Genomic DNA, 13,893 nt, shown 5'->3' with positions numbered 1-13,893 from the left:
ACTAGGACACCCCAAAAGGGAACCCCCAAGATTGTTGAGGATCCTGATCACCTACAAATAGGAGCACTGGGTGCGTGGCAGCAGTTCCTATCATTGCTATACCATACCCAGGGGCTGGCAACCTTTTTGGATTAGTGGGCACATTTTGAATTTTGAGAGCGTGCTGGGGGTGTCACTCATAAAATGGCTACCATGCAGTGGGCATGGCATAACACAAAATGGCTGCCATGGGGAGTGTGGCATAACACAGAATCAGAAAGACAGCCACTCAATCCTAGTTTTATTGATTTGGTTTTCTTCTGTACAGACAAGCAATGAACTGGTGCAGCCGGTAAGCAAAACTTCTCCCTTTCACCTGCCAAAGCTTCTCTTTAGATAGATAGCTACTGTCTCCAAATATATGTTTCTCCCACAAACATTACAAACTGTGCTTAAATTCCTTAATTTAGCAGTCGCATTTCATTTCTAAGCTAAAGTTGCCGTAGTAAAATACTGAATTTTGTGTTTTCTCATCAAGACCACCTTTATCTTTTTCATCTTGTTTTTTTCTTTGCTTTTCTGTCTGCCTAAAGCCTGATTCTTCAAAAAGTCTTTCCTTGTGTAACCTGGTCATGGAGGAAAACCCAAACAATGGGTCAACAGAAGATGTTAACAAACCCCAAACTGATCTAGGCTCGCTCAACTTGGGCCTAGATGGTAGTGCAGCCAGTGAGAGCCAGGAAAGAGCTGCAGGTCTTCCTTTGCCTTTCCCTGAGGCAGAGCAAACCTCAACAGCATCATCTGTTGCACTGGCTACTACTACTTGGCCTGCTGTAGGCGAGCAAGAGGATGGTGCGTCTTGGACAGCTTCCGTAGATGAAAACCAAACCACTTTCCCGGAACCGTACTTGGACACTAGTCACGTTGCAGACAGTGGCACAGATCTGGTGGAGACTAACAAGCCTTTAGTGAGCGAAACTTTGGCTGAGAGGCCTACAGTGGGAACTGATAGCTTTTTGGATGGAGACCCGTTTAATGTGGCAAAGTCAGAAGAAGAGAAGCAGGAAACAGAAGAGTCTTTGTGGGCAAATGTGGAGCCATGTGAAAAGGTAGAAACCGGAGATGTTAGCCTCAAGAAACTAGACTACACAGAGGAGTTTGAAGAGAGAGATAAAGGCTACACTGAAATAGGACATCTTGAGGCCTTAGGAGACCATGAAACCCTAAAAAGCACTGAGATAGAGTCTATCGGGGATTCAGAGCATAATACTGGGCAAGGAGAGACAACTGCTGGCAGTTACCTTCAGGAATTTGGCCTAGAATTTAATGGGGATGCTCTGCTTTCAGGGACAAGAGAAAGAGATGCTGAGGATGTAGTGAACTTAGGGTTGGGGTGTGAGGTGAGTGACGGTAAATCTGTAGAATATAGTGGGTCTGAACCAGAAAAGGGTTTTGGTCCCTGGAATCGGGATCAAGGAAGAGAGTGTGTGGGTGGCTTACCACTTTCTGGGAATACAGCCACCAAATGCACACAGGAAAGAGAAATGGCAGGTATTACAGGATTGGCTGACCTACATGTCAGAGACAAATCTACTGCAGAGGTTGTAAATCCTGTGTGTAGTGATGAGATATGTGGTGCAGAAGAGATTGAAGACCATAGCAGCAGCAGCAGCCCTCAAAAGAGTAATATGACTGGTGAATGTCAAGCTTCCTTGATGCCCTTTGAGAAGGAGATGGTTCTGCAGCCTGGTTCTGTTGACGCAGCTGGTGCAAACCTTGATAATTCTTGGCTAGGTGATGTGGAAGATAAATTTGTAGACAGGGAAGCATTTTGTGTGGCCGAAGAACTTAATAGTAATGTTAGTTGCCCTGAAGCGTTGGAAACAGATCCCTGGCAAGCCAATTGGGATCCAACAGTTAATACTGATTCCTGGGGGTTTTCTAGCGAGACAAATGGGTTTGATGACTGGCCCTTTCCTCCCAAACAAGACACCATGGATGGAAACGTGGAGATTTCCTGGCCAAGTTTTAATGATAAGTGGTCTACGCAAGATTTGGGAGGTATAGATAACTCCTGGGGAGCTGTGGGTGTGACACCAAGTCATCAGAATCAGAAGGCACCTTTAAAGCAAGGAACATCTGGGGAACAGGCAAATGTTAGCAGCTGTGGAACAAGCAAGGAGATAGGTAGGCCTATGGTCCTGTTCCAAATGGGAAATTCCAGAAATGCTAGCACCGAGAGCTCAACTAGCCCCAAAGACAATGAGACCAACAGCTCAGATTTATCTGAAGATGAAATTGCTAACCGGAGATATGGATTGTTGTACCAGGAAATAGAGGCTGATAAAGAAGAGGTACCTACCCCAGTGTGTAGTGTAGTCTAGAAATGAGAGTTCCTTAGGTCATATATACATATATATAACCTTGTGTTTTATGGACAGTCCTTCTTTTATGTTCTCCCCCCTTGCCCTCTTTTGCTAACTTAATGGTCATACGAACATGCCAAATTTGGCAGAGTTCAACCACATAGTTCTACTGGCTGACCAGAAAGAGGCTGGTTGTTGAACACACCATCTGATTTTACCATGTCTCGTTATTTTTGAATTTTGTGTTTTCTAATATGATACATGAACCTCCAGTCTTTTCAAACTCTTTAATGTGAATCACTATTCTTTTCTTTTTCTTATTTTTTTAGCCATTTAACATAGCTTCATACTGCTTGTCAGAAGTGTCACTCTTTCCCTTCACTTTTTATATTTTTGATTTTTTTTAAAATTGTGCTTTTTGTAATGTGCAAGCAAGAGTTTGTAAAAACATTATTTACTCCTTTTTTTATCTGAATGCAAGACTAACAACCATTTTGTTCTGATTTCCAATTCTGCTCAGGCATCCAGCAGCGCCTTTAATGGATTCACACAGGTAAGACGTCACATTGTTTAAAAGAGAGCATGTCCTCTTGAGACCAGAAAGAGGACTGGAATTTGGGAGCAATGGGATGAAAGATATATAATGCACTATTTTCAGGTTAGCAATATCATGCTCAATGGCATAAAGCTAATGCAAATGTAGATTGTAAATAGGTTGTTCATGGACTGGCTGAATGCTAAGGGGTGGTGGGAGGCATCAGTTGGGGAGCCCCCGAGGGAAGAAGGCTCAGAGCCAGGGATTGGTGGTGGGACGACGAGGAGGAGTCAGAGGGAGAAGAGAGAGCAGACTGGGAGGAGGAGGTGTCAGAAGCTGAAGAGGCAACAGGGTTGAGTGAGCAGGAAGAGGCTGTGGCAGAGAGCAGTGCAGAAGCAGAGACTGGAGAGGAGGGGCAGCAAGAGGCAGAGTTGAGACAGGCTGCTGAAGAAGCCAGGGAGTCTCCCCCTCCTGCTGTGACCAGCTCCCTTCCCCATTGGTCTCCCAGGGCCAGGAGAAATATGAAGAGGGTGGAGCAGAGACAGACAAGGTGATGATGTCTCAGATTGCTTGGGAAGGACCTGGTGGAGGAGGAGACATGGGGAAATGTGGGAAGACCTTTGGTCCCCACAACTGCCTCATTAGGGAATATCTACCAGGAAGAGCTGCTGTGCTCACTAGGCCTGGCCTCCTGAGCTGTTTTCATTCCTGAATAAAGAGTTAACTTCACTGATACCATCTGAGTTATTATTGACCTGCTGTCTGGCAGTTGGCTTGGGTATTTGTTTGAAAATGTGTTTGGCTAGGAGCTTCCTTTCCAACTTGCTTCCGCCTGGCTTGTGGCCTGTTTTAAGGTTTCAGAGCTTTATTGGTTCTGTGCTGTTTGTGTGGAGCTTGTTGTTTTACTGTATTGCATTCAGCATGAATAATTTTTATTTATGCCTCTAATTCAATGCCCTGGAATCTATTTTTCTGATCGGCAATCTAGAAATCTAGTAATTACTTGATTAAATCACATTCAAAAGTCAGGTATTTAACATTTTCATCAGTTTTCCCACACCTTCTTTGCTGTATGAATGTTAATTAGCATGGCTATGGTCATAAAACTGCTCGCAAAAGAAAAGCGGTTTGAAGTTTGCCATCAAATCCACTAAACTACTGAGTCTCATTTTTTACCAGCTAGTTAAGTTTTATAACCTACCTTTCGATCACACCATCTTCAAAGAGGCTTGCATCAGATGAAACATAAGGCCAGGCTAGCTTTCTTCTTGCTATGATGTCGTCGTGTCTTTTCATATCAGAACTTGTCTGTGAATGAAGCTATTGGTGACTGAACTTACAAATATGCATCAAAGATGAGTGCAATAACGGAAGTGAAATATACTCCTTGCATTCATATAAGGAAGTAGCTATTGAAGAAAACCCTGATACCCAGAAGAAATATAAAATCTTCAGCAGCATTTAGTATTGTCTCAGTATTAATTGAAGTTGATAACAAACAAAACTTGATTAAATCCAGCCAAGGATAATACATGGCTCTATTGAAATCAATAGCAAATGTCACGTGGGATCCTATAATGGTGGGTTTTTGACAGGGAAATAGTTTCACAAACACCCTGCAAAATGAAAAAGCAACTTGCAAATGAATAAAGTGCTCAAGGGTTGCTATGCCAATAAACAAAATATAATCTGTTTTGTATGACATCCATATTCATATCCAACATACAAAAGGAATTGAATGAAACCCATCAGGTTAATAATATAAATGTTCTGGACAGAAACAATTTTTAATGGAGTCTAATAATTTGCAAGTCCAAGAATGATACATTTGATCATAGAAACCCACTTGATTTTATATAGACTGATGAAGCAAAGGTTTTGCAGATTACAGTCCCAATTCAATCTTAGAAAGGCCACTTGATCCCAAAGCTGTTTTGACTTCCGTCTTAAACAATGGCCATCTTACAACATGCAACATGGGGGGGGGGGGAGGAATCATGGACTTCTAAAATTCAGTCTGAGGGCTATGGAGTGGAAAAAATTAAAAAAACAAATAGGCAAAACTGTGTGCTGCTTTAGGGACCTTTGGATAGAAGAGTGGCATATTAAGCAGGTATAAACCAACAAATTAATGTAAGATGATCATTTTGTCATACATAATTGGATTCTGGGACAATTTACAAGCTTATCCTTAATTTTTCTGTGTACCCTTTTCCTAACCCTATATCCTTAGGATACTTCCCTATTCTCAATGCAAGCAAGCCAGAATGTGATGGACAACTTGGTAAGTTGCTGTTTTTGTGTCGTTTGTTAAAATGGGCGTTTCAGTCCTTTTTGTTCTCTCCTGTTATTTGTGAGGCCTTCTGCTCCGTTGACTTGCATTCTCTGGTTGTATGGAGTATGGAACATGAAAAACATGGGCTAACCAAGCAGACTTGGTTGCATGGCTTGTGGAAAGAGTCTGGGCTGGTCCTGCTTTCAGAAGAAGCACATGGTGTGCTGGACTCTATGTGCCCAAACCAATATACTTAAAATGTGCAACAGCAGGGTTAGTAGCCACGGATAGCCTTTCCCTCCACGAACTTGTCAAATCCTCTTTTAAAGCTTGTCTCTCTGCTCAACCAATGTGGGGAGAGAACAGGTGAACAGTTAGTGTGCGTCTCCTGCTGCCTTTGGAAAAGAGCCAGACTCATGGGGAAATGAAGCGCAAGTTATTCCTTCCCGTTCTTTCTCAGACTTTTGGGGACATCTTACCGTAACGAGGATTTCTAGTACTGTACAGTGGACGCTCGGGTTGCGAATGTGATCTGTGCGGGGGGAGGCACGTTCGCAACCCACAGCGCCACGTCTGCACACGCATGAGTCACGATTTGGTGCTTCTGCGCATGTGCCAAGCGCTGAAACCCGGAAATAACCCGTTTCAGTACTTCCAGATTCGGCGCAGTGCGCAACCCAAAGTGTCTGTAGCCCAAGGTATGACTGTACTGATCCTGGTCCCACAATGCCCGGCATTCTTTAATGCGTGTCATTTGTTACCTCCCTTTCAAAAAACAAAACTCCCCATCACATCCTGAATTCAATAACTGAAGGCTGAGACGGAAGAAGCTCCACCTTTAGCGCCCCAAGCAGAGGAAGCCCCAAGTGTCCCAGAAGTGGCTGACGCTGCTCCCGAGGCAGAAGCCCAGCCTGCAGAGGCTGCTGAGCCAGCGGCTGACGCTGTGGTGAGTGACTGGTGCTTCAGGTGCCCTCACACTCGCCCAAAGAGCCCTGCCATGTGCGTACGCATCACATTTCATCCCGCCTCCTCCATTTTCACCTTTCTTGGGCTTTAGAGCTGGGTAATGCAAGAGTCCAGCTTCAACAGAAGGGGCAGTTTCCATCGGGGCCCTGGACTCGGGGAGAGCAAAGTTCAAATGCCATCCTCAGTTTGGGCTCTCAGTGGATCTCCTTTTGGACAAATGACTTATAAAATGGGTGACTTGAATCTGAGAGGGTTGCATGTGGCTAGGGGTCCCAGAGAAAGGATGCACTTTCATACAATAGATAGGTGTTGTATATATTGTTTGCAATTTGCATTTAAAACAATGCTACAATATGGAAAGATTGACATAGTTACAAACATAGCAAAGTATTCATAAGAATAAATAAAACACAACAAAGACTACATAACCAAACTGAACAATTTCCACGTAAAAATAAAGATACAAAAACTTAATATCAATAACAGCAAAAACTCCCGACAAACCTTCCCCCAAAATCATAGAATCATAGAGTTGGAATAGACCACAAGGGCCATCGAGTCCAACCCCCTGCCAAGCAGGAAACACCATCAGAGCACTCCTGACATATGGTTGTCAAGCCTCTGCTTAAAGACCTCCAAAGTAGGAGACTCCACCACACTCCTTGGCAGCAAATTCCACTGTCAAACAGCTCTTACTGTCAGGAAGTTCTTCCTAATGTTTAGGTGGAATCTTCTTTCTTGTAGTTTGGATCCATTGCTCCGTGTCCGCTTCTCTGGAGCAGCAGAAAACAACCTTTCTCCCTCCTCTATGTGACATCCTTTTATATATTTGAACATGGCTATCATATCACCCCTTAACCTCCTCTTCTCCAGGCTAAACATGCCCAGCTCCCTTAGCCGTTCCTCATAAGGCATCGTTTCCAGGCCTTTGACCATTTTGGTTGCCCTCCTCTGGACACGTTCCAGTTTGTCAGTGTCCTTCTTGAACTGTGTTGCCCAGAACTGGACACAGTGCTCCAGGTGAGGTCTGAATACAGAATACAGTGGCACTATTACTTCCCTTGATCTAGATGCTATACTCCTATTGATGCAGCCCAGAATTGCATTGGCTTTTTTAGCTGCCGCGTCACACTGTTGGCTCATGTCAAGTTTGTGGTCAACCAAGACTCCTAGATCCCAAATACCCTAGTCCTTGCTGGGCAGCAGCAGTTATGAAGCCCATCAGGCCCTGCCCTGGGCCAGGTGGAGAGAGGCAGGAACGGGCCCCTCAGGTGTCAGGATTGAGGGCGTTGAATGCCTTTGGTCGGGTATGTGTCACTGTGCAGATCCAGATGCTTGTCTGCATCCCCATCTGTACATCTTAGGCAGTGGCTAATATGAAGACCATACATATGATTTGAACCATTGCATGTCATGAGATTTCAGGTGTTGCATCAACCATCTGAGCACTGCAGCATGGACATTTGGGGACATTTCATATGGGGGCTGCAATATCTCCACTTGACCTTGCTGCAAGAGGAAACCACTGCTGTGAGGATGAATTTATGCTAGAAAGCCCCATGCGATTGTTTTTTCTTGGCATTCTCTCAAGACACAACTTTCGTATGGGTGCTGCTCACACACAGGGCTGGTGCACGCATAAAGGTTCATGATGTAATCATTGCATCATCAGAGATGGCACACTCCCACACATAGACCAGAAAGAAAATGCATAATCAGCTGATAAAGTTTTGCGGTTTTGACAGCTTCTGTGTTCACCTGTGGATCACACAGTGATTGAAATATAAGTGATATATATTTATGCATGGGATGCAGGTGGTGCTGTGGTCTAAACCACTGAGCCTAGGGCTTGCCAATTTGAATGTTGGCAGTTCGAATCCCCGTTATGGGGTGAGCTCCCGTTGTTCGGTCCCTGCTCCTGCCAACCTAGCAGTTCGAAAGCACGTCAAGGTGCAAGTAGATAAATAGTTACCGCTCTGGCGGGAAGGTAAACGCTGTTTCCGTGCGCTGCTCTGGTTTCACCAGAAGCGGATTACTCATGCTGGCCACATGACCCAGAAAAACTGTCTGTGGACAAACGTCAGCTCCCTCGGCCTATAGAACGAGATGAGCACCACAACCCCAGAGTCGTTTGCGACTGGACTTAACGGTCAGGGGTCCCTTTACCTTTTTTTGTGCATTGCACTTTTCAGAAAACAGAGATACTCAGTGCTTACTCCAAGGTAGACAAAATCTAAGCTAGACCCAGAGAAACAGCAGAGAAAGGGGAGAAATAGAGACATGGGCAGGCAGGGGAAGAATGTGTGATTATTTCAACCCCACAAACTTTGTTACCCTTTCGTGTGCGCGCCCCCCTAAAATGTGAACAGTCTAAAGCTCTGGGTCAGTGGAAGCTGTGGAAACTCCACGGTATCCATCTGGGGTGTTTCATTATATCCCATTGCCCCTATGGCGCACTTTGTGTTTCCAGAAAACCAGCGCTTTCTCTCTCTGGAAAACAAAAATCCAGCCTAAACCTGCCAGCCTTCAAGTGCTCATTTGGTATAGCTGTTAATATCAAGGAGTAGTTTTAGTAGGTTAGAAAATAAGTACACTGTTGAAATACAGCAATTGTACTTGTTGCCAAGTCTTAAGGCTATTCATGTGTCTCCAGAAGTTTTAAATAGAGAGCCTGAAAGGTCTCTTTGCAGGGATAGCTCGGGCTTTGATAAAATTTGGTATTTATAGAGACCACATGGTGTCCTTCAAAAGCAGCGTCCCTGTGCCCTCTCCTTTCTCCTCCAGGAATGTTAGTACGGCTGATGGTGTGGTGCTGCTGTACTGCTTAATTTCCCACCCTGCACAAGCAGCGCCAAACGCAGTAGGACTTGGATGGGGAAGCTCCCTGCATGGTGACGCATCCTGTTTTGTATGGGTTAATTTCAAAGAGGAAGATGAGTTCCGGGGTTGGTGCTTTCTGTGGCAGCCACGTGTGGGTTAATGGGAAGTTGCCTTTGTTCCAAGCCAGACTAGTGGTCCATCTACCCCAGTATTGTCTGCACTGACCACCACCAGCTTTCCAGGAACCAGTGCAATTTTTCTAGAAAAAGAGGAGCTGGAACTCACTGTGAACACCTCCCTTGTTTTCTTAGAATGGCAATGGTACCCACCTGAGAGGTGCCGGAATGGAGTTATATCCATTTCTCTCGGTTGCTGCTAGGACACCTAATTCCAGACTTAGAAAGATGCTTTTCTGTTATTCATAGGAAATAAGGGCTTCCTTGACCTGCTTACTGTAGACCATTATTCAAATATATGTGCTCATAAATACATGCGATGTTGCCACTTGTACAATAAAGCTTTTCAGATACATTTGTGCAACTAAGTCACACTTGGAAAGCAAATAACAATAGTCCAACCTCAGCTGTGAGAGCTCCAAAAGAATTAATTATATGAAAAAGGGGGTTATATAACACTAAAATTTTAACAGGATAATGCTGTGAGAGGTTTCCATAGCAACGAATGCAGCTTTCAGCCACTGATTCGTCCTGGCATCTGGACATGTTTGGAGTTTGTGAAGCAACTACAAGCAATGCTAGAAAATTTTTTGTTTTTTGAAATGATAAAGACTGGATAGAATATTCTGGATAGAATATGAAATCCTTTATGAGAAAATTAGCTTGTTAGCTTTAACTGAAGTCTACAAAGCCTCATTTCCAAGGTGTAGTTAGAGATTTGGAATAACACGATCCAGGTTTAGATTTTGATAGGCGCTACAATTCATAAGCCATGCAATATATTTGCCATTCACACACAAGACTTTTACAGGCTCTTGTACAGCTGTACTTCAAGAGCACTGTAAATGTTTGCTGACCAGCTATTTTAAGAGTTCTTCTAAAAATCCACAGTTCAACCAAAATACAATCTATTTTAAGTCCCATTATTTCAGTGGGGAAGTTAAAATATATACCTGACACTCTCTAGTTCAATAAATAAGCAACTCACTCCATTGATTACAGGATTTAATGATCATCTTCAAAGAAGCCAAGGGCTAGAAAAATACTTTGGATTCTGAATGGCTAGGGTTGGTTCTTAAGAGCCAGGGTTTTAGCCACTCATTTTGGAGGGCTGAAATTCAGATTTCTTGACACATTTTATGATGGGCAATCAAGGCCTTGGGATTTTTCATTCTAGAGTCACGGTGCTTTGCCTTCCACTGGAGTCCAGGGGGAAGCCCTAACAGTTCTCAGCATGTTAATATATTGATAACTCTGAGAATATTGTGAAATAGCAGTGGCTTGGATCTTCCTTGCATCACCATTCTCATCATTACAAGGCTGAAATCCATGCTTCTCCTTCATCACCTGCCCGCAACCTCCATTCCTCTACTTACTGCCTGATCTTCCAAACATGCTTGCACAACATCCTACCACTCGGTGCCATTGCCTAATACTATAAATGCTTCGGATGCACCCCACTCCATTTTCATGCAGTGCGCAATGCTAATATTTCTGACATTGGTGCTATAAACATGTCTCTGGTTTTATGAAGGCTGCTGTGGAGGAAGGGACAAAGGAGGCACCAGAGCTTGCTGAGAAAGAGTGTGAGGTATGTATGAACAGCAGAAAGAATGGGTGGTTGTTTCTGGATAAAGGATAGATGTTGTCCATTTACAGCACTATCCAGCCAAAGACTCGAGCAGTTGATCACATGCTTTTCCTTTCTCTTGAGAAGAGGGTTTCACTTTGGCTGGCTGCACCCTTTGGTTATATCTAATCACGTTGCTTTGTGTTGGTGTCTTAAGTATTTTGTATCCGTATGTGATTTTATGGCCAGTGGGTGTTTGGGCTATCATCAGTCCGAACCAGAATAATTGTCAGCTCTGGGCTAACATCCTGTCGCTTGCTTGCAGGGACCTACTGCAACTTTACAAACCATACTGTGTAGATGTTACAGGAGATCTGTAGGAATAATCTTTGGATTTCTTTGCTCCTGTTGTAGTTACAGATGGATTCTGTAATACAAGGTCCTGATGTAGCTGAGGGTGTTGCTGTTGCTCCTGGGACTGAGGCTGGCGAAGTTGCTGCTCCTGCTGAAGGAGGAGTTGGGGAAAGTGACATAGCTGGCACTGAAGGAAAAGCAGGCGAATCTCAGGTAGTCACCAACATACAAGTGCTTCTCACCCTCGGCTTCTTTTTGAGTGGTTTTAGGAATTCCATCATCCTGCCTACATTCCAAAACTCTAACCAATTTCATACTACTTCAATGGACACAGGTTGCTTCAAATAATTCTGACAATCGTAACTGATGGAGAGAATTCTTTTCAAGATCCCTCATCACCCTTCATAATGCCCAGGGTTTCCTGGGAAGACATGTCAATTACACAGATTTAAATCTGGAATATGATTCTTTGCACTGTAATTATACATTTGGTTTGAGAGCAGTTCTAAAACTATTCTTGTAACCATTCTTGTAAATAGTTTGAGACGATGCAGATTTTTATAAATATATTATTTTTAATTTGTCTAATTTCTAAATTGTGTATTTTGATTCTATAAGCCTTTGGCAAGCCTGCTAAAGCTCCCCCCCCCAATATGGGTTATATGTTGAACTCAAATTGTAAAGGGGGTGATTTTTGCAACATTAGATGTCTAATTGCACAAGCTTTTAGTTCTCATAATTGTGGAAGAAATATTAGGCAACAAGGGCACGTTTGTTAAGATTCAGAAATAAGAGGTGGTGCCTATTTTTCTAGGGTCATGAACCAGAGAGCTTTAATGTTACTGTCATGCTTCTATAATTTTTTATATCACCTTTTTAAATAAAGTTCAATGCAGAATATGAAAATATGAGCAAATACTGTCTGTTCACATGTCCTATATAGCACATTTCCCTGGTACCTCACTCCTCTCTTACTTTTTGGCCTTTTAGACTATGTCAAAGGCCTTCCTCAGTTACTCATCAAAAGTAAACATTGCCAATTATGGGCACAATCCAGCCCAAGCGAAAGCTGTGCTTAAGTGGAAAAGAGAAAGCCATGTTACCTTTTATCGTATTTTGCTGGAGTTTTCCAGGTGCAGTTCTTTAGCAAGCTACCAAAGGCCTCAGAAACTGGCACGAGCCATTGGTTTTTGCCATCTTTAGTATACTAAGCTTTATATCTCCTTGAAAGCACAGGATTTGCAAATGAATTATTGTGTTTTGTTTTAATCATTCTAGCAGTTTTGTAAAAAAGGGAAGAAAAAAAAACCATTTGCCCCCACCCTATAGGGCTAGAATAATTTTTAGTGCAGATGTTGTTGTTCAAACTGTTTTCCCTGGCACCTTTCCCCTCTAAGGAAAACCTCAGCAGCATCCCCTCAGTAGTAATAGAACCCGCATCAAACAACGAAGCCGATGGAGAAGATCACGAGGTTCTAGTGAACGAAGCTAAAGATGCTGCGGAAGATGTTGGTGCTCAGAGTGCTGAAGGCCCAGCTGGTGAAACTTCAGAGGCTGCAAGTGAGCCCCAAACCACCCAGTCCACATCTTCTGAGGAACAGCCTGTATCAGCAGATGACAGCATGCCACCGGGCTTCCGCTTTAAGGTTTAATTGAGCATTTACTTCTTCCAGTTTCCTTTGACACTGCATGATGACTCGATTGTGGAGCAAGATATGCAGAGGCCATTTGAACCTTTCTTATATGCAGAGGACATTAAAAAATAGAGTTATATCCAGACCCCTTTGTGGAAGTTTGACTTTCACATTCTACTAATAGGTGAGCAGGCCCGTGCCAAGTAGTTATGTTCCCAAGAGCATGTGGACCAGCTAGCCCTAACCGTTGCACAATCTGGTTTCCCAATCATGTGAAAACCTGTGTCCCTGCTGACATTCAGGGGCTGCAGCTAATTCACATGCAACTTTGGAGGAATGGCTACTTATGCAGACAATGTGCAAAATATTTGAATAGGGCTCAGGGCTTGTGAATATGGCATAGTTCCCATCAAAAAAAGCTCCAACTTGTGACACAGGTTGCAGCCTTTGACTTGCTCAACTTTCATTCACCAAAATAATACAAAGCGTTTTTCTAGGTCCTTTAGCTGGATATACACTTGTTCATTTGTGGGCAACACCTGATGAAATGTCAAAAACCAGAGGGGTAGCTGAAGATATGCAATAGCTAGGCCTGCAGCTTCAGCACCCTTTGTCTCTCATTATACCTAGCAAAATAAATATAAATAATGGGTATGGCTAGTATATCACATACCCTCTTCCTGTAGTTTTCAGTGGCAGGCCAAATTATGTGTCATAGCTTCCATGCAGTTTGTGATTAAGAGGCTATGATACTGATTTTCCCATGTATAAGGTGGCCCTAATCCTAGCCTTATCCAGGGGGCAGTACTAGAAATATCTAACAAACTTTACCACCTGCTTTCAGAAGAAAATATTTTCAGAATATGCCCTAACCTCCAGCATATCTCTCCTTTTTCTGCTCTACAGGTTGAAACCCTGCATGATTTTGAGGCAGCCAATAGTGATGAGCTGAACTTGCTCCGGGGAGATATTGTATTAGTAATTCAATCTGTGGCAGAAGCTGATCAGGTAACAGCAAAGGGTCTTTGATTCTCTGCATTTTAAAATATCATTTTTAAAAAAATAATGTGGCCAAATATTTTGAACCAATTTTCAGCTATAAAAATGTGCCTGCCAATAGACGTGTGCATTGTTTGGAAATGGAAATGCTCTAAGAAATAAAATCAAAGGGGGTCACTTAGGTTGCTTCCAGATTGCCTGTTTATTGAGCGTACATCT

At 43.2% G+C, this 13,893-nt stretch overlaps 1 protein-coding gene across 5 annotated transcripts in view; it reads left to right on the top strand.

Annotated features, from left to right (window-relative positions):
* AMPH (amphiphysin) overlaps positions 1-13,893 on the top strand; it is a 91,206-nt gene that overhangs the window by 75,385 nt on the left and 1,928 nt on the right. For 2 of the 5 annotated variants that reach the window (XM_083468805.1, XM_083468806.1), the window contains 8 exons: positions 308-331; positions 2,866-2,898; positions 5,114-5,164; positions 5,970-6,101; positions 10,652-10,708; positions 11,102-11,272; positions 12,439-12,687; positions 13,582-13,683. In XM_083468805.1, the coding sequence (XP_083324931.1) occupies positions 308-331; positions 2,866-2,898; positions 5,114-5,164; positions 5,970-6,101; positions 10,652-10,708; positions 11,102-11,272; positions 12,439-12,687; positions 13,582-13,683 (819 nt within the window). Of the gene's footprint in view, positions 1-307; positions 332-572; positions 2,334-2,865; positions 2,899-5,113; positions 5,165-5,969; positions 6,102-10,651; positions 10,709-11,101; positions 11,273-12,438; positions 12,688-13,581; positions 13,684-13,893 lie in introns of all 5 variants that reach the window. The other 3 variants (XM_083468809.1, XM_083468807.1, XM_083468808.1) reach the window with 3 other exon arrangements.

Source organism: Podarcis liolepis (genome assembly GCF_965112155.1).
Source record: "Podarcis liolepis genome assembly, chromosome: 12".
Taxonomy (NCBI): domain Eukaryota; kingdom Metazoa; phylum Chordata; class Lepidosauria; order Squamata; family Lacertidae; genus Podarcis; species Podarcis liolepis.
The sequence above is the reverse complement of the archived record's forward strand: the minus strand, read 5'-3'. Positions and strand labels throughout refer to the sequence as shown.